The following is a 23,847-nucleotide window of genomic DNA, read 5'->3' as shown; positions in this document are numbered from 1 at the left end:
AAAAAGAAATGAAGGTAGGTTAGGTCTCTCACAGATCAGTGTATACCAGTGAATCTTTTAATCAGTTTGAACTAGAGACGTTTTGTGTTGGCTTTCAGCCTCTTTTGTTCGAAGGATTTGTAGGTTTGGATAAGTATGTTGAATTAGTTAGTGTTCCTCTTACTGCTCTGATAGATACTGGGGCTTCTCTGTCCTTGTTGTGGGAGAATGCTTCCCTGTTTTTATACTTTACCATCCAGTGATGTTTCTGAGAGTGACTTCGCACTTATAGTATTACGACTAGTCAGGTGTGTGCTGGAGCCCTAACGATATAACCAGCTGCTGGAATCACTTCAATCTCGGAAAAAGGATGATAAAAGAAGCTAATGAAAAAGATTTATTTGCTGTTTGTGCTGTGAGTCGTACAAAAGCACATCAGTTTGCTGTGTTGTTAATGTTCTATTAGTGGCTTTTGGTTAGTTCAAGTTCCATTTCCTGCCTGTGGAGACGTTGCTTTGGAACTTTACCTTAATTCAGGCTCGAGAACTCATGAGGAACTTAAGTTAAAAATCATCTAGACTTTTCCCCGATTCTGATAATTGTTCATGTGGAAGAGTCGACGTGGAAGGCGATTCTGACTTTAGGCTCCGTGTTGCGAGAGAGGCGGGGGTCAGTCACGTCCTTGTTTACCTTGGAATCTGCTGATATACTGATCAGACCAAAGCTCTCCGCTGAGGATGTTTTGAGCCCTGAGTCAAGAAGACTTATCGCAAGATGACCGACTTCGTGTAATGATGTCAGTCATGTAAACCAGCTGAGGCAACCTACTCACAATATCAAAGCTCCATGTTATATTACAGTTCTCTGCCGTGCATGATTTATATAGCCAGTTCTCGTCTCCACTGCAGCCCACAAACAGGCAACGCAGTTCATCATTGCAGAGTTCTCACACGTAAACAAATAGCTTGTATTGTAACTGATAACTCGCGATAATGATAATCCAAGACAGTTCATCATTGCAGAGTTCCCAGAAAAAAACACGTAAACAAATAGCTTGCATTGTAACTGATAATTCACGATAATGATAATCCAAGATTTATTTACCAAGAAGACTACATGTAATATGATGTATTGCAGAACTTAATGTTTTGGTTCACACTGTTCCTACTTCTAACATAAATGATTTCCAGTATGAGTAACCAAAAATCTTCATGAATGATAATCCATCAAAACAAATAGAAAATAATAAAATTTAAAGAAAAATAGAAGTTAAAAGTTAGAAAAGTAAATATCAAAAATAAAACTCTTACCTTGCATAAAATTTCCCAGCTGTATTTGGTATACCTGAGTTATGATAGTAAATTATACATCTTATACACTTCAATAATTGTTTATTTCTTCTAGTGTCTCTGTCATGTAAGTTATACAATGTCTATGATAGCAGCTTACAGCGTTTGTCAGATTTTAGGAGATTTTTTCCAAATTGTATTGTTGGTTCATCTTTACTTTCATATAAAGATGACAGGGAGTTCAAGCTTGCTAAAACTTCAGTAGCCTCAGTTTCTGGATCTAGTTTCACTAACACGTAATTTCATCTAGATAACTCGTCCTATATCATTATCATCAGGTCGAGACATCATGAGGGGTCCATTTTGATATTTCTTAATTCAACAGATTGCAAAGTTTAATACTCCCTTGCGTTAGGTAAGTAAGGTTCAGAGGATAAATGCTACCAAGGTTCCAGGAACAGTACACCAAGTTTTAAGCACAAAGAAGCCTTCAGAGTACAAACAGACATCCTTACTCAACAAAATTAGATGTAGCGTTATATGATAACAGAATGATTCCTCCCTGGTCAGGGTAGTTTAATGATGTACTGCCAACCGAAAAGTTGGGTTAGCAACAAGATCATTCATTTCTTCATGTTTACGATGTGCATGTGTGTGGTAACATCTCCCTAGAGGAGCCATCTTCTCACTATGACATATTCATGAAGTCCCAAAAGGTATCTGAGCAAGATATTAAAACTTCAGTACCCTCAACTTGCCATCAAAGCAAGGAGAGAGATTGAAAGTTTAATAATCATATGGCTAGCACGGTATACACCTGTACACTGTAACTATACACTAGGAAATATATACATTCATATCCTCAAGAACGACACAAAACTTTATCAATGTGTCTTCGGAGAATTTTCATATCTTTCTTCAGGTTGAAAGTAGTGAGTATCAGTAACTTTGAACAGTCAGACTTTTACTAACAGACGAGGGTTTTCCGACCATTCATCTTGACTGTCAGGGATGGTCCTTGTCTTGAATCACACAATCACAACCTGAAATAGTTGTTAGTTTGAGTAAAGACATGTCACAGGTTAGATATGATTAGGTGTAACATTCTCTTCAATGTGTAGTGACCTAAGTCTATATGATAGATTTGTATACCACATGTGGTAGCATATTATACTCAGATGAAAGGAGTGACGTTCACTTTAAGGAAGAATATATCATATGAAGACTTCATATGTCAAAAGCTGTCGAACATGTTAAGGTGAAGTAGTTTGCATAGTTCAATGAATTATTTAAGTGAATTAGACAGTTTATGGTCCCCACCATATTACAATAAATGTACTGAATATGCTTACTCTTTTTTTCCATGGCTGCTATTCTAATGTACTTCCACTCTTTCTGATCATGAGTTCCATAACAAGACCTATTACTGATATGGCAAAACCCAACATCATTATCAAGAACGCAGCCTGAAAATACAAAGTCATATTATTCAAAATCATATATATCAATGATCATCCAACTTTCATAATGACGCGTATCAAATACCCATGCTGGAAAGTATTTATGTATCTTCAGTATTCATAGACTAAGTTTTTTTAATGTTGTCCATATTTACTGTTTGCTTAGACAAATCGGATTCTTTTACAAACGAGCTCAAACAGCAAAAGACCATTGGATCCTAACGAGCCTGTTGGCGACAGTAGAAAATACTAAGTCATAGATTAGTGTACTAATTACTAGTTTCTTACGTATAAAGGATAATGAATAGCTGACTTGACATCTCGACTGTAATATTCTTACATAGTATTTACCTTTCCTACATTAATACACAGATCTGCGTAGCCATAGTGATGCCCATGGTCCATTCTTATTTTGCCTCCACATCATCTTAGCATTACATGGTACTCTATCGAAAAGAGAAGTGTAGGATAGTGAAATCTAGAATGAAGAAAGTTGATCTAGATCAAATGAGAAGTTGAAAGAAGCTGAATCTACAAGAAAATAGTAATAAATAAAGCGTAAAAAGTTAATTACCCAAAAAACATTAGAAAATGTAATGTATGAAAGAAAGGGAAACAAAGAAGGATCTTGGTGTTAAAGTCAATGAGTTTAGATGGTTTTGATAAGTTCATTTCTGGGAAAAGATAAACAGCTGTATAGAAGAGGCAGACTTAAGAAACAAAAGTGAATTTGACATTAACAAGTTTGTTAAAGGTGAAGAGAATACCTTAAAGAACTGAGTGGAAATTATGCTGAAAAACAGGTGGTTTTTGGTGTCGCAAGTTCAGAGATAAATGCAAACGAGAGCAGACGGAGGGAAGTGGAAGATATCACAAAGGAGGAAGTGAGAGAGTTTGTCCCAATAAATGAAAAAGATAAGGCTATAGAAAGTGGTTAATGAGAACGAGAAGAGTGAAGGTGCAATTGCTGTTGATTGGATCTGCAATATAAGAACGGAAATATGGTAAAGTGAATCATATGTTTAAATGCTGGGCATAATAGGTGATGATAAATCCTACTACATAAAGAAAAAGGTAATGACATTGATTTCAAGAACTACAAAGCCTATAGCAGGACAGTGAGTGATCGTGCTAATAGCACTCTTTATTAGGTAAGAATAAGGTGGGATTGGGAAGAGAAGAAAGTTTGTGGACTAGCTCATTATCTGTTGATGTTCTATATATGAGGCTCTCTGCCTCCGGTACCTGACTGTGAGTATCTCATTCTTCAAAGGTCGAAGCGAGGTAGTGTTAATGAATCAGAATTCACTTACTAACATCTCAGTTGGTATTCCCACACATTAGTCCATATGTTTCCCGCCCGACTGGGAAGTAACCACGACCATACTGGAGTAGTCAGTACAACATCTGGTAGCGAATCAAGTGGACGTAGTATTCATGAAGATGTGGTGGAACGAAGGCAGGAGGAAGAAGACCATGATATTAGAGCAGTGAGGGTGAAGATGATTCCCAGTTTTAGCTTGAAGTAGGGATGTGCATTGTCACGTCGGCCTCATGGGAACGGACGGGGTGATCTAACTTCATTCCTCCAACACGATCATCTTTGTTATTATATAACCCAATGGTCCCTTCAATAGATTTCCTACAGCTTCGAAGCTGTAATCCATTTTGAGGGGAAGTGCTGGGCTTCTCTGGAGCGAGGTGCTCGAACAGTTTGTATTCCTTACCGTCCATCAACAATGATACAACTTTGCCGAATGTGACGCGTCGCTCATTGTGTAAACATTAGCAGGTAAAGCCCGATGATATGTACGAACACAACAAACGTTGGTGTATGTATCATAAACCTTTTGTTTGTAGGTTCAGCTTCTACGTGACTGGGCTTTTTTTTTTCATTAGGGTCAGTCATGCGCTCAAATTCTGCACATTAGTTTAGGTATAATCATAAATGTGTAAATGTATGTATAATCATAATTGCATAAATGTGTGTATGATAACATACGTGAACAGCGCGAAATGCTTTGACTGTAATAGAAAAAAAATCTTAATGAGGGTCAAGGTTTCTGAGAGATCTTATATACGAATTGAGCTATGGTAGAATTCGAACTCAATAACCCATAAAACAGGGAGAAAGTGTGTGTGTGTGTGTGTGTGTGTGTGTGTGTGTGTGTGTGTGTGTGTGTGTGTGTGTGTGTGTGTGTGTGTGTTTAATGAGTACCTGAAGGTGCTGAAGGCTGATAGCTGTGGGTCCAGGGTCACTCGATGGAGACATATACTTGGAAAGTTTGTCCACCTCATCATCTGCCCACTTGCCCACCAAACCCACCTCCGTCAGCCGGATCAAGCTAGAAAGGGAAGAGAGGTTGAGGTGATAGGAAGGAAGTCGAGTCTTCTTCGTTTGTGGTACTCAATGAAGATCAGGCGGCCTTTGTAGATTTATTAGAAAAATATGTACGTACATTTGTAGTACTCTGGGCTATATTCTTATGACACACTACGACACACGCTAGTGAACAGTGTGACGATGCTGGCCAGTGTGTCCCCCCAGATGACACTGACAGAGGTTATATGGGAGTCCGTCAACACCCATTCAACAACGTGTTCAAATAACAGATCAGCTCTTACGTGTTCACACATTCTGATTAACAGTGAGCCCGTGGGAACAGTGAGCCCGTTTGAACATGCATCTAGTCTATGTAACTTTCAGTAAAATAATGATAACAAATAGCTAATGAAAAATGAATAAGTGTGTGTGAGTCTTACATTTTGCTCGGCCACATCCTGGCTCAAGCTCCTGCCAGCCATGATAACTTATGGTTGTACATGAAATAATACTGAATATAAGAGTACAAAAAACAGAAGCAAATTATAGTTATTTACAAGAGTTATTTTTATATCATCTAGCATGCTTGAGAAGAGGGATAACACACTGTAAAATTATTAGAGGAGTCATAAATTCACATATTTAAGGAAAGCAAAATGATATGTATAGATATTATGTATGGTATAAAAAATCATTACACAAATGAAACGACCAGAATTGAAAATTCAAACATTTTATTGAATACCTATTATTCTGAAATCAAAGTTTCCCTTAAATAAGAAAGTGCTGCTACAATTACCTTCTGAATATCCATCCTATGTGGCTGTATGGAATTCTATATTAGGCACCCAATGTCGTAGACGACAATTTAAGATGAATACTATGAATAACAATATGAGTGCAATAGACAACGAAATAATTGAAAATCCAGAAATATGAGAAGTGTACTTAAAAGGAACATAAGCCAAAGCATCTATTGGAGAATCTAAATCGTCCTGAACCATAGATGGAAGGTGTTGGATATTTACTTCATTGATGATTGATAAGTTGATGTTTTGGGGGATTCGTTCTATACTCGGGATAGTTCTATCAATTTGTCCCAAGTAATGATCATGAGTGCTGAACAATTTGGAACTGGAACTGATAAGAGTACATCGTTGTCCTAACTGAATGTGTCCCAGAAATAAATAAGATTTGGGATGATTAGGTGGGCAATGAATAAGAACATTTTGTAGGTCTGGGAAATACAGTACGTGATGCTGGTCCATACTTTCAAACCAAGGTTCAGTAACAGTAATTTCCTTAAAGGATCAAGAATTAAGAACATTTTGTTGATCCCCCAAAAATAGTTGGTACTCACATGAATTTGTTTCTAAAGTATGAAAACAATGGTATTAGGGGAACAAATCAAGTTGTCAAGCAATGGTTTATGGCACAATGTTAAATCATTCAAGGAGAGATGTGCAATCAACGAGGAAGTAATATTATATAAGAGAAAGTTCATGTTGTCAGCAAAGATGATAGTCTTTTGCAACTCTTTTGTATAGTTAAAAGGGAATGGTATTACGTTCACAAGGCTGTCAGCACTGGAGTCAGTGAATGGTATGTGGATAATGACCGCTTCGAGGATCACGTCAACCGTTAGTAAGGAGTAATAACTGGCCATGTGATGCAGAGGGAGAGCTGGGGTGTACCAGAATTGTGTCATCGCTTGTTTAATGATACGTGTGAGTTCTGAGAAGGGAAAAAAATGATGGTGTGACAACTTGGTTTACCAGATTATCAACATCTTCCAATAAGTCAGTGAAATAATGTGCATAATAAGTGATTTGGGTATATAAACTATCAACATATCTGGAAATAGTCATTATAGCATATATGATATTAACAGACTTTGACATTAGTTCTACCTGTTGTGTCAAGTTATTAACAGTTAACATTATGTTATTCAAATATTTGGAATGTTCTTTTAAGATCTTAGCTTCAGCCTTAATGTACCTGTTGTTAAGAAGTTGTTGAAATTGTGAGGATCTAATCTGATTCCTAACTGAATTAAGTTCTTCCTGAGTAGCAATACCAAACAAATTTGATCGGAGGGAACCTACGAAATTAAGCAGACCTCTCTTGCTTCTCCTCTGCTTGTTCGTGTTCACCTGGCATTAGTATTTACTGGAGATTCAATGTCTTGTACTATGTCATACAGAATCACACAGGCACTATTCAGTTCCCAGGTCCTCAGTTTTAACAAAGTTGGAGGAGGACCAACACTACAATTTCTGACCGTTGCACAGGTGTAAAACTTGAGTAAGGTAGACCGTAAGCGAGGTACGGCCTCCATTAGTTTCACTAAATGATCGTAAGTATAGGGTAGACCCTCCAGGCCCAACTTAGCTGTGTCCCTCACGAGGCGGACCTCGCGTGGAGTCGTGAGAAGGGCGCCTGGTACTGCCATGGTGTCATATACAGGAAGACACCATAAGGACATGAGAAGGAAGAACCCCGGAAAATGATAATCTAAGCAACTACTTAAAGGCAAGGTCTTAATGATGTGTGTGCATTGGGTGTACGGCCTGGGGTCACCTGGGTGTACGGCCTGGGGTCACCTGGGTGTGCGGCCTGGGTTCACCTGGGTGTGCGGCCTGGGTTCACCTGGGTGTGCGGCCTGGGGTCACCTGGGTGTGCGGCCTGGGGTCACCTGGGTGTGCGGCCTGGGGTCACCTGGGTGTGCGGCCTGGGGTCACCTGGGTGTGCGGCCTGGGTTCACCTGGGTGTGCGGCCTGGGGTCACCTGGGTGTGCGGCCTGGGGTCACCTGGGTGTGCGGCCTGGAGTCACCTGGGTGTACGGCCTGGGGTCACCTGGGTGTGCGGCCTGGGGTCACCTGGGTGTGCGGCCTGAGGTCACCTGGGTGTGCGGCCTGGGTGTGCGGCCTGGGATCACCTGGGTGTGCGGCCTGGGGTCACCTGGGTGTGCGGCCTGGGGTCACCTGGGTGTGCGGCCTGGGTGTGCGGCCTGGGGTCACCTGGGTGTACGGCCTGGGGTCACCTGGGTGTGCGGCCTGGGGTCACCTGGGTGTGCGGCCTGGGGTCACCTGGGTGTGCGGCCTGCCTGGGGTCACCTGGGTGTACGGCCTGGGGTCACCTGGGTGTGCGGCCTGGGGTCACCTGGGTGTGCGGCCTGGGGTCACCTGGGTGTGCGGCCTGGGGTCACCTGGGTGTGCGGCCTTGGTGTGCGGCCTGGGGTCACCTGGGTGTACGGCCTGGGGTCACCTGGGTGTGCGGCCTGGGGTCACCTGGGTGTGCGGCCTGGGATCACCTGGGTGTGCGGCCTGCCTGGGGTCACCTGGGTGTGCGGCCTGGGATCACCTGGGTGTGCGGCCTGCCTGGGGTCACCTGGGTGTGCGGCCTGGGGTCACCTGGGTGTGCGGCCTGGGGTCACCTGGGTGTGCGGCCTGGGGTCACCTGGGTGTGCGGCCTGGGGTCACATGGGTGTGCGGCCTGGGGTCACCTGGGTGTGCGGCCTGGGGTCATCTGGGTGTGCAGCCTGGGGTCACCTGGGCGTACGGCCTGGGGTCACCTGGGTGTGCGGCCTGGGGTCACCTGGGTGTGCGGCCTGGGGTCACCTGGGTGTGCGGCCTGCCTGGGGTCACCTGGGTGTGCGGCCTGGGGTCACCTGGGTGTACGGCCTGGGGTCACCTGGGTGTGCGGCCTGGGGTCACCTGGGTGTGCGGCCTGGGGTCACCTGGGTGTGCGGCCTGGGGTCACCTGGGTGTGCGGCCTGGGGTCACCTGGGTGTACGGCCTGGGGTCACCTGGGTGTGTGGCCTGGGGTCACCTGGGTGTGCGGCCTGGGGTCACCTGGGTGTGCGGCCTGGGGTCACCTGGGTGTGCGGCCTGGGTGTGCGGCCTGGGGTCACCTGGGTGTACGGCCTGGGGTCACCTGGGTGTGCGGCCTGGGGTCACCTGGGTGTGCGGCCTGGGGTCACCTGGGTGTGCGGCCTGGGGTCACCTGGGTGTGCGGCCTGGGGTCACCTGGGTGTACGGCCTGGGGTCACCTGGGTGTGTGGCCTGGGGTCACCTGGGTGTGCGGCCTGGGGTCACCTGGGTGTGCGGCCTGGGGTCACCTGGGTGTGCGGCCTGGGGTCACCTGGGTGTACGGCCTGGGGTCACCTGGGTGTGTGGCCTGGGGTCACCTGGGTGTGCGGCCTGGGGTCACCTGGGTGTGCGGCCTGGGGTCACCTGGGTGTGCGGCCTGGGTGTGCGGCCTGGGGTCACCTGGGTGTACGGCCTGGGGTCACCTGGGTGTGCGGCCTGGGGTCACCTGGGTGTGCGGCCTGGGGTCACCTGGGTGTGCGGCCTGGGGTCACCTGGGTGTGCGGCCTGGGGTCACCTGGGTGTGCGGCCTGGGTGTGCGGCCTGGGGTCACCTGGGTGTACGGCCTGGGGTCACCTGGGTGTGCGGCCTGGGGTCACCTGGGTGTGCGGCCTGGGGTCACCTGGGTGTGCGGCCTGGGGTCACCTGGGTGTACGGCCTGGGGTCACCTGGGTGTGCGGCCTGGGGTCGCCTGGGTGTGCGGCCTGGGGTCACCTGGGTGTGCGGCCTGGGGTCACCTGGGTGTGCGGCCTGGGGTCACCTGGGTGTGCGGCCTGGGGTCACCTGGGTGTACGGCCTGGGGTCGCCTGGGTGTGCGGCCTGGGGTCACCTGGGTGTACGGCCTGGGGTCACCTGGGTGTGCGGCCTGGGGTCACCTGGGTGTGCGGCCTGGGGTCACCTGGGTGTGCGGCCTGGGGTCACCTGGGTGTGCGGCCTGGGGTCACCTGGGTGTACGGCCTGGGGTCACCTGGGTGTGCGGCCTGGGTGTGCGGCCTGGGGTCACCTGGGTGTGCGGCCTGGGGTCACCTGGGTGTGCGGCCTGGGGTCACCTGGGTGTACGGCCTGGGGTCACCTGGGTGTGCGGCCTGGGGTCACCTGGGTGTGCGGCCTGGGGTCACCTGGGTGTGCGGCCTGGGGTCACCTGGGTGTGCGGCCTGGGGTCACCTGGGTGTGCGGCCTGGGGTCACCTGGGTGTACGGCCTGGGGTCACCTGGGTGTGCGGCCTGGGTGTGCGGCCTGGGGTCACCTGGGTGTGCGGCCTGGGGTCACCTGGGTGTGCGGCCTGGGGTCACCTGGGTGTACGGCCTGGGGTCACCTGGGTGTGCGGCCTGGGGTCACCTGGGTGTGCGGCCTGGGGTCGCCTGGGTGTACGGCCTGGGGTCACCTGGGTGTGCGGCCTGGGGTCACCTGGGTGTGCGGCCTGGGGTCACCTGGGTGTGCGGCCTGGGGTCACCTGGGTGTGCGTCCTGGGGTCACCTGGGTGTGCGGCCTGGGGTCACCTGGGTGTACGGCCTGGGGTCACCTGGGTGTGCGGCCTGGGGTCACCTGGGTGTGCGGCCTGGGGTCACCTGGGTGTGCGGCGTGAGGTCACCTGGGTGTGCGACATGGGTGTGCGGCCTGGGATCACCTGGGTGTGCGGCCTGGGGTCACCTGGGTGTGCGGCCTGGGTGTGCGGCCTGGGGTCACCTGGGTGTGCGGCCTGGGGTCACCTGGGTGTACGGCCTGGGATCACCTGGGTGTGCGGCCTGGGGTCACCTGGGTGTACGGCCTGGGGTCACCTGGGTGTGCGGCCTGGGTGTGCGGCCTGGGGTCACCTGGGTGTACGGCCTGGGGTCACCTGGGTGTGCGGCCTGGGGTCACCTGGGTGTGCGGCCTGGGGTCACCTGGGTGTGCGGCCTGGGGTCACCTGGGTGTGCGGCCTGGGGTCACCTGGGTGTGCGGCCTGGGGTCACCTGGGTGTGCGGCCTGGGGTCACCTGGGTGTGCGGCCTGGGGTCACCTGGGTGTGCGGCCTGGGGTCACATGGGTGTACGGCCTGGGGGCACCTGGGTGTACGGCCTGGGATCACCTGGGTGTGCGGCCTGGGATCACCTGGGTGTGCGGCCTGGGGTCACCTGGGTGTGCGGCCTGGGGTCACCTGGGTGTGCGGCCTGGGATCACCTGGGTGTGCGGCCTGGGGTCACCTGGGTGTGCGGCCTGGGGTCACCTGGGTGTGCGGCCTGCCTGGGGTCACCTGGGTGTGCGGCCTGGGGTCACCTGGGTGTGCGGCCTGGGGTCACCTGGGTGTGCGGCCTGGGGTCACATGGGTGTGCGGCCTGGGGTCACCTGGGTGTGCGGCCTGGGGTCACCTGGGTGTGCGGCCTGGGTGTGCGGCCTGGGGTCACCTGGGTGTACGGCCTGGGGTCACCAGGGTGTGCGGCCTGGGGTCACCTGGGTGTGCGAACTGGGATCACCTGGGTGTGCGGCCTGGGGTCACCTGGGTGTGCGGCCTGGGGTCACCTGGGTGTGCGGCCTGCCTGGGGTCACCTGGGTGTGCGGCCTGGGGTCACCTGGGTGTGCGGCCTGGGGTCACCTGGGTGTGCGGCCTGGGGTCACATGGGTGTGCGGCCTGGGGTCACCTGGGTGTGCGGCCTGGGGTCACCTGGGTGTGCGGCCTGGGGTCACCTGGGCGTACGGCCTGGGGTCACCTGGGTGTGCGAACTGGGATCACCTGGGTGTGCGGCCTGGGGTCACCTGGGTGTGCGGCCTGGGGTCACCTGGGTGTGCGGCCTGGGGTCACCTGGGTGTGCGGCCTGGGGTCACCTGGGTGTGCGGCCTGGGGTCACATGGGTGTGCGGCCTGGGGTCACCTGGGTGTGCGGCCTGGGGTCACCTGGGTGTGCGGCCTGGGGTCACCTGGGCGTACGGCCTGGGGTCACCTGGGTGTGCGGCCTGGGGTCACCTTGGTGTGCGGCCTGGGGTCACCTGGGTGTGCGGCCTGGGGTCACCTGGGTGTGCGGCCTGGGGTCACCTGGGTGTACGGCCTGGGGTCACCTGGGTGTGCGGCCTGGGGTCACCTGGGTGTGCGGCCTGGGGTCACATGGGTGTGCGGCCTGGGGTCACCTGGGTGTGCGGCCTGGGGTCACCTGGGTGTACGGCCTGGGGTCACCTGGGTGTGCGGCCTGGGGTCACCTGGGTGTGCGGCCTGGGGTCACCTGGGTGTGCGGCCTGGGGTCACCTGGGTGTGCGGCCTGGGTGTGCGGCCTGGGGTCACCTGGGTGTGCGGCCTGGGGTCACCTGGGTGTACGGCCTGGGGTCACCTGGGTGTGCGGCCTGGGGTCACCTGGGTGTGCGGCCTGGGGTCACCTGGGTGTGCGGCCTGGGGTGAATCATGTGCTAACTTCAAGAAATCCTGTACTAATACTGTTTGAATTATTGTTTGTTTAACAACACGGGCGGCCACTCCTAATTTCGCGTCCCTCCCTCACTGTGCTAAATACAATTCTCTGGCTGTCTTAGCATCCAAGGAAGATCTTATACCCTCTAGGAATTCTATGACACGACCCCAGACTGGGTCATCCCGTTGATGCCGTCTCAACCTCTCTACATCAAAATCGACGAGGCTATTATCTATAGTGACTGCACCCACTCAACGGGAAAGCGCGTCTGCAACTACATTGGATGAGCCCGAAAAAAACGAAAATCTGGGTCAAATGTTTGTATAGTTAAATACCACCTCTGAAACTTTCCTGTTGGATCTTGTCGTTGAAAAATACTTAACAATGCTCTGTGATCTGTATAGGGTAACTATATATATATATATATATATATATATATATATATATATATATATATATATATATATATATATATATATATATATATATATATATATATATATATATATATATATATATACATATATATATATATATATATATATATATATATATATATATATATATATATATATATATATATATATATATATATATATATATATATATATATATATATATATATTCATATCAGGTATAAGTTTGTTGAGTATTCCTGGTAAATTATATGGAAGGGTATTGATTGAGAGGGTGAAGGCATGTACAGAGCATCAGATTGGGGAAGAGCAGTGTCGTTTCAGAAGTGGTAGAGGATGTGTGGATCAGGTGTTTGCTTTGAAGAATGTGTGTGAGAAATACTTAGAAAAACAAATGGATTTGTATGTAGCATTTATGGATCTGGAGAAGGCATATGATAGAGTTGATAGAGATGCTCTGTGGAAGGTATTAAGAATATAATAGGATCATGGAGAAGGCATATGATAGAGTTGATAGAAATGCTCTGTGGAAGGTATTAAGAATATATGGTGTGGGAGGCAAGTTGTTAGAAGCAGTGAAAAGTTTCTATCGAGGATGTAAGGCATGTGTACGTGTAGGAAGAGAGGAAAGTGATTGGTTCTCAGTGAATGTAGGTTTGCGGCAGGGGTGTGTGATATCTCCATGGTTGTTTAATTTGTTTATGGATGGGGTTGTTAGGGAGGTGAATGCAAGAGTTTTGGAAAGAGGGGCAAGTATGAAGTCTGTTGTGGATGAGAGAGCTTGGGAAGTGAGTCAGTTGTTGTTCGCTGATGATACAGCGCTGGTGGCTGATTCATGTAAGAAACTGCAGAAGCTGGTGACTGAGTTTGGTAAAGTGTGTGAAAGAAGAAAGTTAAGAGTAAATGTGAATAAGAGCAAGATTATTAGGTACAGTAGGGTTGAGGGTCAAGTCAGTTGGGAGGTAAGTTTGAATGGAGCAAAACTGGAGGAAGTAAAGTGTTTTAGATATCTGGGAGTGGATCTGGCAGCGGATGGAACCATGGAAGCGAAAGTGGATCATAGGGTGGGGGAGGGGGCGAAAATCCTGGGAACCTTGAAGAATGTGTGGAAGTCGAGAACATTATCTCGGAAAGCAAAAATGGGTATGTTTGAAGGAATAGTGATTCCAACAATGTTGTATGGTTGCGAGGCGTGTGCTATGGATAGAGTTGTGCGCAGGAGGATGGATTTGCTGGAAATGAGATGTTTGAGGACAATGTGTGGTGTGAGGTAGGTTTGATCGAGTAAGTAATGTAAGGGTAAGAGAGATGTGTGGAAATAAAAAGAGCGTGATTGAGAGAGCAGAAGAGGGTGTTTTGAAATGGTTTGGGCACATGGAGAGAATGAGTGAGGAAAGAGTGACCAAGAGGATATATGTGTCGGAGGTGGAGGGAACGAGGAGAAGTGGGAGACCAAATTAGAGGTGGAAAGATGGAGTGAAAAAGATTTTGAGTGATCGGGGCCTGAACATGCAGGAGGGTGAAAGGCGTGCAAGGAATAGAGTGAATTGGATCGATGTGGTATACCGGGGTCGACGTGCTGTCAGTGGATTGAATCAGGGCATGTGAAGCGTCTGGGGTAAACCATGGAAAGTTGTGTGGGGCCTGGATGTGGAAGGGGAGCTGTGGTTTCGGGCATTATTGCATGACAGCTATAGACTGAGTGTGAACGAATGTGGCCTTTGTTGTCTTTTCCTAGCGCTACCTCGCACACATGAGGGGGGAGGGGGATGGTATTCCATACATTCCATACATACACGTCCACACACGCAAATATACATACCTATACATCTCAATGTACACATATATATACACACACAGACATATACATATATACACATGTACATAATTCATACTGTCTGCCTTTATTTGTTCCCATCGCCACCTCGCCACACATGGAATAACAACCCCCTCCCCCCTCATGTGTGCGAGGTAGCGCTAGGAAAAGACACCAAAGGCCTCACACCACATATTGTCCTCAAACCTCTCATTTCCAGCACCTCCACCCTCCTGCGCACAACTCTATCCATAGCCCACGCCTCGCAACCATACAACATTGTTGGAACCACTATTCCTTCAAACATACCCATTTTAGCTTTCCGAGATAATGTTCTTGACTTCCAAATATTCTTCAAGGCTCCCAGAATTTTGGCCCCCTCCCCCACCCTATGATCCACTTCCGCTTCCATGGTTCCATCCGCTGCCAGATCCACTCCCAGATATCTAAAACACTTTACTTCCTCCAGTTTTTCTCCATTCAAACTTACCTCCCAATTGGCTTGACCCTCACCCCTACTGTACCTAATAACCTTGCTCTTATTCACATTTACTCTTAACTTTCTTCTTTCACACACTTTACCAAACTCAGTCACCAGCTTCTGCAGTTTCTTACATGAATCAGCCACCAGCGCTGTATCATCAGCGAACAACAACTGATTCACTTCCCAAGCTCTCTCATCCACAACAGACTGCATACTTGCCCCTCTTTCCAAAACTTTTGCATTCACCTCCCTAACAACCCCATCCATAAGCAAATTAAACAACCATGGAGACATCACACACCCCTGCCGCAAACCTACATTCACTGAGAACCACTCACTTTCCTCTCTTCCTACCCGTACATATGCCTTACATCCTCGATAAAAACTTTTCACTGCTTCTAACAACCTGCCTCCCTCACCATATATTCTTAAAACCTTCCACAGAGCATTTCTCTCAAATCTATCATATGCCTTCTCCAGATCCATAAATTCTACATACAAATCCATTTGTTTTTCTAAGTATTTCTCACATACATTCTTCAAAGCAAACACCTGATCCACACATCCTTTACCACTTCTGAAACCACACTGCTCTTCCCCAATCTGATGCTCTGTACATGCCTTTGTCCTCTCAATCAATACCCTCCCATATAATTTACCAGGAATACTCAACAAACTTATACCTCTGTAATTTGAGCACCCACTCTTATCCCCTTTGCCTTTGTACAATGGCACTATGCAAGCATTCCGCCAATCCTCAGGCACCTCACCATGAATCATACATACATTAAATAACCTTTCCAACCAGTCAATAATACAGTCACCCCCTTTTTTAATAAATTCCACTGCAATACCATCCAAACCTGCTGCCTTGCCGGCTTTCATCTTCCGTAAAGCTTTTACTACCTCTTCTCTATTTACCAAATCATTTTCCCTAACCCTCTCACTTTGCACACTACCTCGACCAAAACACCCTACATCTGCCACTCTATCATCAAACACATTCAACAAACCTTCAAAATACTCACTCCATCTCCTTCTCACATCACCACTACTTGTTATCACCTCCCCATTAGCCGCCTTCACTGAAGTTCCCATTTGCTCCCTTGTCTTACGCACTTTATTTACCTCCTTCCCAAACATCTTTTTATTCTCCCTAAAATTTAATGATACTCTCTCACCCCAACTCTTATTTGCCCTCTTTTTCACCCCTTGCACCTTTCTCTTGACCTCCTGCTTCTTGCTTTTATACCTCTCCCACTCATTTGCATTTTTTCCTTGCAAAAATCGTCCAAATGCCTCTCTCTTCTCTTTCACTAATAATCTTACTTCTTCATCCCACCACTCACTACCTTTTCTAATCAACCCACCTACCACGCTTCTCATGCCACAAGCATCTTTTGCGCAAGCCATCACTGCTTCCCTAAATACATCCCATTCCTCCCCCACTCCCCTTACCTCCTTTGTTCTCACCTTTTTTCATTCTGTACTCAGTCTCTCCTGGTACTTCCTCACACAAGTCTCCTTCCCAAGCTCACTTACTCTCACCACTCTCTTTACCCCAACATTCTCCCTTCTTTTCTGAAAACCCCCACAAATCTTTACCTTCGCCTCCACAAGATAATGATGAGACATCCCTCCAGTTGCACCTCTCAGCACATTAACATCCAAAAGTCTCTCTTTCGTGCGTTTATCAATTAACACGTAATCCAATAACGCTCTCTGGCCATCTCTCCTACTTACATACGTATACTTATGTATATCTCGCTTTTTAAACCAGGTATTCCCAATCATCAGTCCTTTTTCAGCACATAAATCTATAAGCTCTTCACCATTTCCATTTACAACACTGAACACTCCATGTATACCAATTATTCCCTCAACTGCCACATTAGTCACCTTTGCATTCAAATCACCCACCACTATAACCCGGTCTTGTGCATCAAAACCACTAACACACTCATTCAGCTGCTCCCAAAACACTTGCCTCTCATGATCTTTCTTCTCATGCCCAGGTGCATATGCACCAATAATCACCCATCTCTCCCCATCAACTTTCAGTTTTACCCATATCAATCTAGAATTTACTTTCTTACACTCTATCACATACTCCCACAACTCCTGATTCAGGAGTAGTGCTATATATATATATATATATATATATATATATATATATATATATATATATATATATATATATATATATATATATATATATATATATATATATATATATATCTTTCTTTCTTTCATACTATTCGCCATTTCCCGCATTAGCGAGGTAGCGTTAAGAACAGAGGACTGGGCCTTTGAGGGAATATCGTCACCTGGCCTCCTTTTCTGTTCCTTCTTTTGGAAAATTAAAAAAAAATGAGAGGGGAGGATTTCCAGCCTCCCGCTCCCTTCCCTTTTAGTCGCCTTCTACGACACGCAGGGAATGCGTGGGAAGTATTTTTCTCCCCTATCCCCAGGGATAGAATATATATATATATATATATATATATATATATATATATATATATATATATATATATATTTCTTTTCTTTCAAACTATTCGCCATTTCCCGCATTAGCGAGGTAGCGTTAAGAACAGAGGACTGGGCCTTTGATGGAATACCCTCACCTGGCCGAATTCTCTGTTCCTTCTTTTGGAAAATTAAAAAAAAAAAAAAAAACGAGAGGGGAGGATTTCCAGCCCCCCGCTCCCTCCCCTTTTAGTCGCCTTCTACGACACGCAGGGAATACGTGGGAAGTATTCTTTTTCCCCTATCCCCAGGGATAATATATATATATATATATATTTATATATATTCTTTACAATGTCTGAGTGCCCAAACTACTGCAAGGCTTTCTAACTCAGTTACTGAATATTTCGATTCTGTCTTTGAACATGAACGACTCGCATAGGCAATATGAAAAAGTCTACCCATATTTGACCCCTACATAAGTACAGCTTCAAGATCCTGTTTACAAGCATCTGTGTACAAAATGAAGGGCTTCTCAAAGTTGGGAAATCGAAAGATAGGCGCCTCGATCAAGTGTTGCTTAAGTTAAACGCATTGTCTTGCGCTGTAGTCCACTGGAATGTAACTCCCTGTTTCAGAAGTGAAGCGAGGGTGTTTGTGATCTTCGCGAAATTAGCGATAAATCTTCGATGATATCCTGCTAAACCAAGGAAGGATTTGATTTTATCTGTTGTGGAAGGGACTAGCCATTCTACAATGGTTTTTACTTTATCTGCATTAGGTTGAATACCGTTTTCATCAACGGTGTGACCTAAGTAATTCATTCTTTTTTGTAGAAAGAAACATTCGGATAACTTGATTTTTAGATTTGCATCATTAAGTCGTAGAAATACTCTCTCAAGACTTTTGAAATGAGAAGCAATGTCTGGAGACATGATAATTATATCATCAAGATAAACCAATACTTCTTTGCCCAACATGTGACGACAAATGTTAGTCATTAACCTTGAGAAGGTGATCACCGGTGAGGTATGAAGACCGAAGCCCATGATGCATATGAACTGCCAATGACCATCTGGCGTACTGAACACAGGCAGGGGGCGGGCGACTTTCCTCTGACAACTGAATCTGCCAAACTGCGCTCAGTAAATCCGCTGTGTAGAAAGATTGTGATTGGCTTATCCTGAAAAAGAACCCACTAAATCGAAACTTCTAATGTGAGAAAATGGCAGAGAACATATGTCTTAAGGGTTCCTTATGAGATGGAGGCCTGTCCTCAGAGGGAGATTGCCATTGTTGATAATGAGTCGATGAACCTGTGTTACATGACGTCTGTCTAGGTAATGCTAGGCATTCCGCTGATGTGTGTCTAGCGTTGCTATGATATGAACACCTGCTTGATGGGCGCGAGCAGGTGAAGGTCAGGCTGGTGTCTGACTGGAGGAAATTATGCCTCGGTCGGCAGAATTGTGACGACCGAGGCTGTGATGCCGTGAGTGGTGGACTGCCTTGGTTCTGGTCAGGGCTCACGTAAGAATGAGTCCCATGTGTCAGGACACACATTCACCTTATGTCCTAGTTGACGACACCGGAAGCACGTCACTTTATGTGAGTGTTTGTCATAAGTGAATCGCTTTATTTGACCAAGAGATGAATTAATGTGTTGACCACTAGAATTGTTTCGTCACACTTTGGGAAGCCGACACCAGCCTCCCCAGTGTTTTGATGTTGGAATAACCGTTACCTTTCTTTTAAGTGTAATTCAACACTTTTGTTACTGACCCACAATGATGGGTCGATATGAACCGTCGTCTTACGTATGGACGCAGGTCCTTTAGGATGAAGGTGATGTGTGAAAATGGCATGAGTGTTTACACATGAGTTTCAGGATTCATCATGGCTGATATGCATGGTGAGGATTCATAAGCCTGCCTAACTAATCTCATTCTTCCATGTAAGGTACTCCAGTGATCAGGCACTGACGTATCATCCATGTATGTTAAGAGCACGTAAAAGGACGTGTAGTAAACTATCTGAGAATGATTCCTCACAACCTAATTTAAACAACGTTTTAAATTCCTCCCAAGATGTACAGTTTGGAATGCCATCTGCGTCATAGACAACCCTAGCGTAATTGTTAGGTTGGCTGAAATCCGCATTTCTAATCCACCGATCAAAATTTGACAGTTTACCATCAAATAACTCGTGTGGTTCCCTAGCTGGTTTTAGTGTAAAAACAGTTTTTTTTTGTGAAGGAATTGATTGTCCCGAGTTTTTGTGAGGTGGCGGGGGAGGTGGGTGTGTGTGGGTGTGGTAACGTGTGAGAAGGTTTCTGTGTGTCATCTGTATCACCAGAATCTGTCAAAACAACTTTGTGTGACGTCACCATTTTAGAAGGCTGGTTCCGTTTATAATAAGAGATTCTCGGTCAATTTCTAAGTACATATGAACCTTTACGTTTACCACATGGATCTCGTCGGACATGTAATACAATCAGACTTAAAGTGTGTAAATAATAACCTCCCAAAAAAATTTAGATATAACTAACACTATTGACCTAATCCAAAATACATATGATGAATCTTATTTAAAAATATCGTAATGAACTGAAGGCAATATTGATGTTACGAAAGGCTGGAATAACAGTATAACATATCAATATAAGACTCTATATATGAAAGGCGCACTTAACAGTATAACATATCAATATAAGACTCTATATATGAAAGTAACCATCACTAAAAAAATAGTACAAATATATATGAAAACACAAGAAAGACAATATGGAATAATAACTGAAAACTTACATTAATTGGGTAAACTACAAAGATGGATAATCATATCGCCAAAAGGTATATATGTCTATATGTATAGACTAACAACTAGTTACACAAAAAAGAGCATACCTCACAGCGTGAACCATTTGACACAGTCTTATCTGACTGGGAGATTCGTTCACGATGGCGACTTGGGTATAGCGAGGTGAAGACGTTGAGTGAGCAGGAAAGTTGAGTGAGCGACAAGGGCTGGACCACGCGATGCTGACGTCTGGGATGTTGCCACGGCTGCTGACGACGCGTCTCTGGAGCGGTTGACAAGATGACCTCCACGTTGGTGTTGGCAGGATGGCTGACCTTGCTTGACACGTCTGGATGTAATGACAACACTCCACGACATATTTCCCTTAAGGCGTATCTTCAGTGCAGGGAGGTACTGGTGATGGAGCACGTAGCCGGCCGTGGGTTCCGCCCTTAACGTCCACAGGAGCGAGCGCTAAGACTGTGTCAGGTAGGCTTGTATGACTGCTGCCAACACCAGACGTAGAAATATGAAGTAGATGTGACGGTCGTGTGTGGTCACGTGGGTTCTTACGTCACTGCCACCATTTGTAAGGTTGAGTTGATAGGAAGAAGGTCGGGTCTTCTTCGTGGGTGATACTCAATGAAGATCAGGCGGCCTTTGTAGATTTATTACAAAAATATGTACGTACATTTGTAGTACTCTGGGCTATAGTCTTATGACACACTACGACACACTCTAGTGAACAGTGTGACGATGCTGGCCAGTGTGTCCCCTCAGGTCACACTGACAGAGGTTATATGGGAGTCCGTCAACACCCATTCAACAACGTGTTCAAATAACAGATCAGCTCTTACGTGTTCACACATCCTGATTAACAGTAGCCCGTGGGAACAGTGAGCCCGTGGCAACATGCATCTAACTCTATGTAACTCACAGTAAAATGATAACAACAAATACCTAATGAAAGATTAATGATAAGTGTGTGTGAGTCTTACAGAGAGACAGAGACAGTTACTTAGTCAACAGCCATTTTCATTTTTAACTATATATTTCTTGACATAACTACCGGCATCGATTACTTCCACATTCGGTTCCTACTTTTAGAAGGTGATAACAAAGGAAGAGAAGATATCCAGCGGCCATCTTCCCCTCCCGCACACACACACACACACACACACAAACACACACAAACGCACACACACACACACACACACACACACACACACACACACACACACACACACACACACACACACACACACACACACACACACACACACACAAACACATTTATGATTAAAGATGCCAAAAGCTGTGGAGTAACGAAGATACAGACGGCCCTCCAGCCAACCAGCATCTGTACGAGAGCAAGGATCGAGTATAGCAGGATGAGGAAGAAGGAAGGTAATGAGTATAGCAGGATGAGGAAGGAGGAAGGTAATGAGTATAGCAGGATGAGGAAGGAGGAAGGTAATGAGTATAGCAGGATGAGGAAGAAGGAAGGTAATGAGTATAGCGGGATAAGGAAGAAGGAACACGAAACTTTGCAAAGAATATTGTGGACAGAGACAAGAGAAAATCCAAAACTTATCCAAAGATTCATCGGGAATTAGTTGTCAGTTAAGAAGCAGCTGATCAGGTTAAGGGATTCCGTGGGTAAATTGTAGAGGATGATGTAAGGATATGCGAGGAACTGAATGACAAGTGCTAAAGCGTTTCCACAATGGGATGGGGAGGAAGTTTTAGAAGTTCTCGAGATATCTTGAAAAGATGTAATCAATACTAAAAGGATATGACCCAAACAAGGCTCATGATCCTGGTGTACTTCACCATATTTGCTGATGATTAGTGCAGACACGCTAGAGAAACCACTTGAATTACTGTCCAAAACGTCACTGGAGAGACAAAGTGCCAAAGGAATGGAAAACGACAAACGTCATAGCTACTTTTTAAGGAAAGGAGACCAAGAACAGGCGCTTAACTACAGACCGGTCTCAGTAGCGAGTGTGATGGGCAAGGCTCTGGAAAAGATCATTGGAAAGCAAGTGGATGACTTTTTACGGAGGAGAAATTACCTAAGTGAAAGCATAGCTTTAGGGAGAGGACGTCGTGTGTAACAAACTTCTTAGAGTTCTACGAAAGAGTGATCTCCGTCCTGGACGAAGGGAAGGCTGGTTGGATCGTTTTTATCTGGACTTCCAGAAAGCATTTGACTATGTACCACATGGGAGGCTGATTAAGAAGCTAGATCAACCGGCAGGAATGAGGGGGAAAACTATTTCGATCTTATCTCGCCGGCAATGTTTCCACCTTCCTGGACACTGACTACCCTACAATGCCTCCCCCTTCCTGGACACTGACTACCCTACAATGCCTCCCCCCTTTCCTGGACACTGACTACCCTACAATGCCTCCCCCTTTCTGGACACTGACTACCCTGCAGTACCTCCCCCTTCCTGGACACTGACTACCCTACAATGCCTCCCACCTTCCTGGACACTGACTACCCTGCAGTACCTCCACCTTCCTGGACACTGACTACCCTGCAGTACCTCCACCTTCCTGGACGCTGAAGGCCGTGTAATGTCACACCTCCACCTCTAACATTATCAAGGAAACCTCACCGTAATATTGGCTTTCTCTCTGATAGGATAAGCGATGTCTTCCGGGATATTTTCACTAGCGTTGACGGCGCATCCTTAGCTATTGTAGAAGTCGTTACTCTTCCCATAGGTATACTGAGATTCTTGGTCATGGCTCGTCTACATTTTGTTGGTGATGTTCTATTTCACATCGTGCCGTCGCATTCTCTGGACATTCAGCCTGAAGAGTGGCGAGTCGTACCACATGGCAGCAGATAAGATAAGATTATTTGTAATGACAAATCTTACTTGTCAAGTGCCAGATTGTCTGTCGTCACAGTTATCTACTCCGTCCAGAGCGTATCTACTAACTCTACTTCTTCTGGTAGTTTCTCATGCGGTCTGTTTGTGACTCACCTAACGGAAAAAAAAAAAAATAATTCGTCATAGAGCGGGGATCACTTCTCTAAGGATGTCATAGTTTTTGGCAGCTCACTGACGCATGTTATGATTTTGTAGTGACCCAAGGTCACCTTAATGATGTCGCCATTGACTGGGTGACAGCTGTGACCTCACCTGGTCTAGTAAGCCTCACAAGAATGTGCTTGGTGGCTCATCATACACATCTGGATCTGACACCCTGTCGGTGGTAGCAGATCAGAAGCTGCCGCTGTAATCATAGATGACATGACCCTTTCCATAAGAAGCGTCGCTCTTACGGACTTAACGTCAAGTCTACCAGCATCGAGAAAGGTCAGACGTTTGCGACATATGGCTTCGACGTCACTACTTCCCTCTGGCAAGTCAGACAGGCAGTTGACTCACCACTAGACAACAAGTGCACCACTCCGGTACATGGAGTCTTGGCCGCCCTTTGGACGTCTCCGTCAGTAGATGTCCCAACGTGGCTTGTGACATTTCCTCTTCCTGCCAGGTTTCATGTGGCGCCTCATCTCCAACGTCTATCTTGAGCAGGAATCACATGG

At 46.8% G+C, this 23,847-nt stretch overlaps 1 protein-coding gene across 1 annotated transcript in view; it reads right to left on the bottom strand.

The window, feature by feature from the left end:
• Positions 1-1,364: 1,364 nt before the first annotated feature.
• The window catches only part of LOC139759280 (glutamate receptor ionotropic, delta-2-like), a 47,140-nt gene continuing 24,657 nt past the window's right edge, over positions 1,365-23,847 (bottom strand). The window contains exons 4-6 of the mRNA XM_071681423.1: positions 4,947-5,073; positions 2,621-2,734; positions 1,365-2,311 (exon numbers count right to left, since the gene is read on the bottom strand). Coding sequence (XP_071537524.1) covers positions 2,639-2,734; positions 4,947-5,073 — 223 coding nt within the window. The 3' untranslated portion in view covers positions 1,365-2,311; positions 2,621-2,638. The remainder of the gene's footprint in view (positions 2,312-2,620; positions 2,735-4,946; positions 5,074-23,847) is intronic.

This window comes from Panulirus ornatus, chromosome 32 (assembly GCF_036320965.1).
Source record: "Panulirus ornatus isolate Po-2019 chromosome 32, ASM3632096v1, whole genome shotgun sequence".
Classification (NCBI taxonomy): domain Eukaryota; kingdom Metazoa; phylum Arthropoda; class Malacostraca; order Decapoda; family Palinuridae; genus Panulirus; species Panulirus ornatus.
This window is presented reverse-complemented; position numbering and strand designations above follow the sequence as displayed.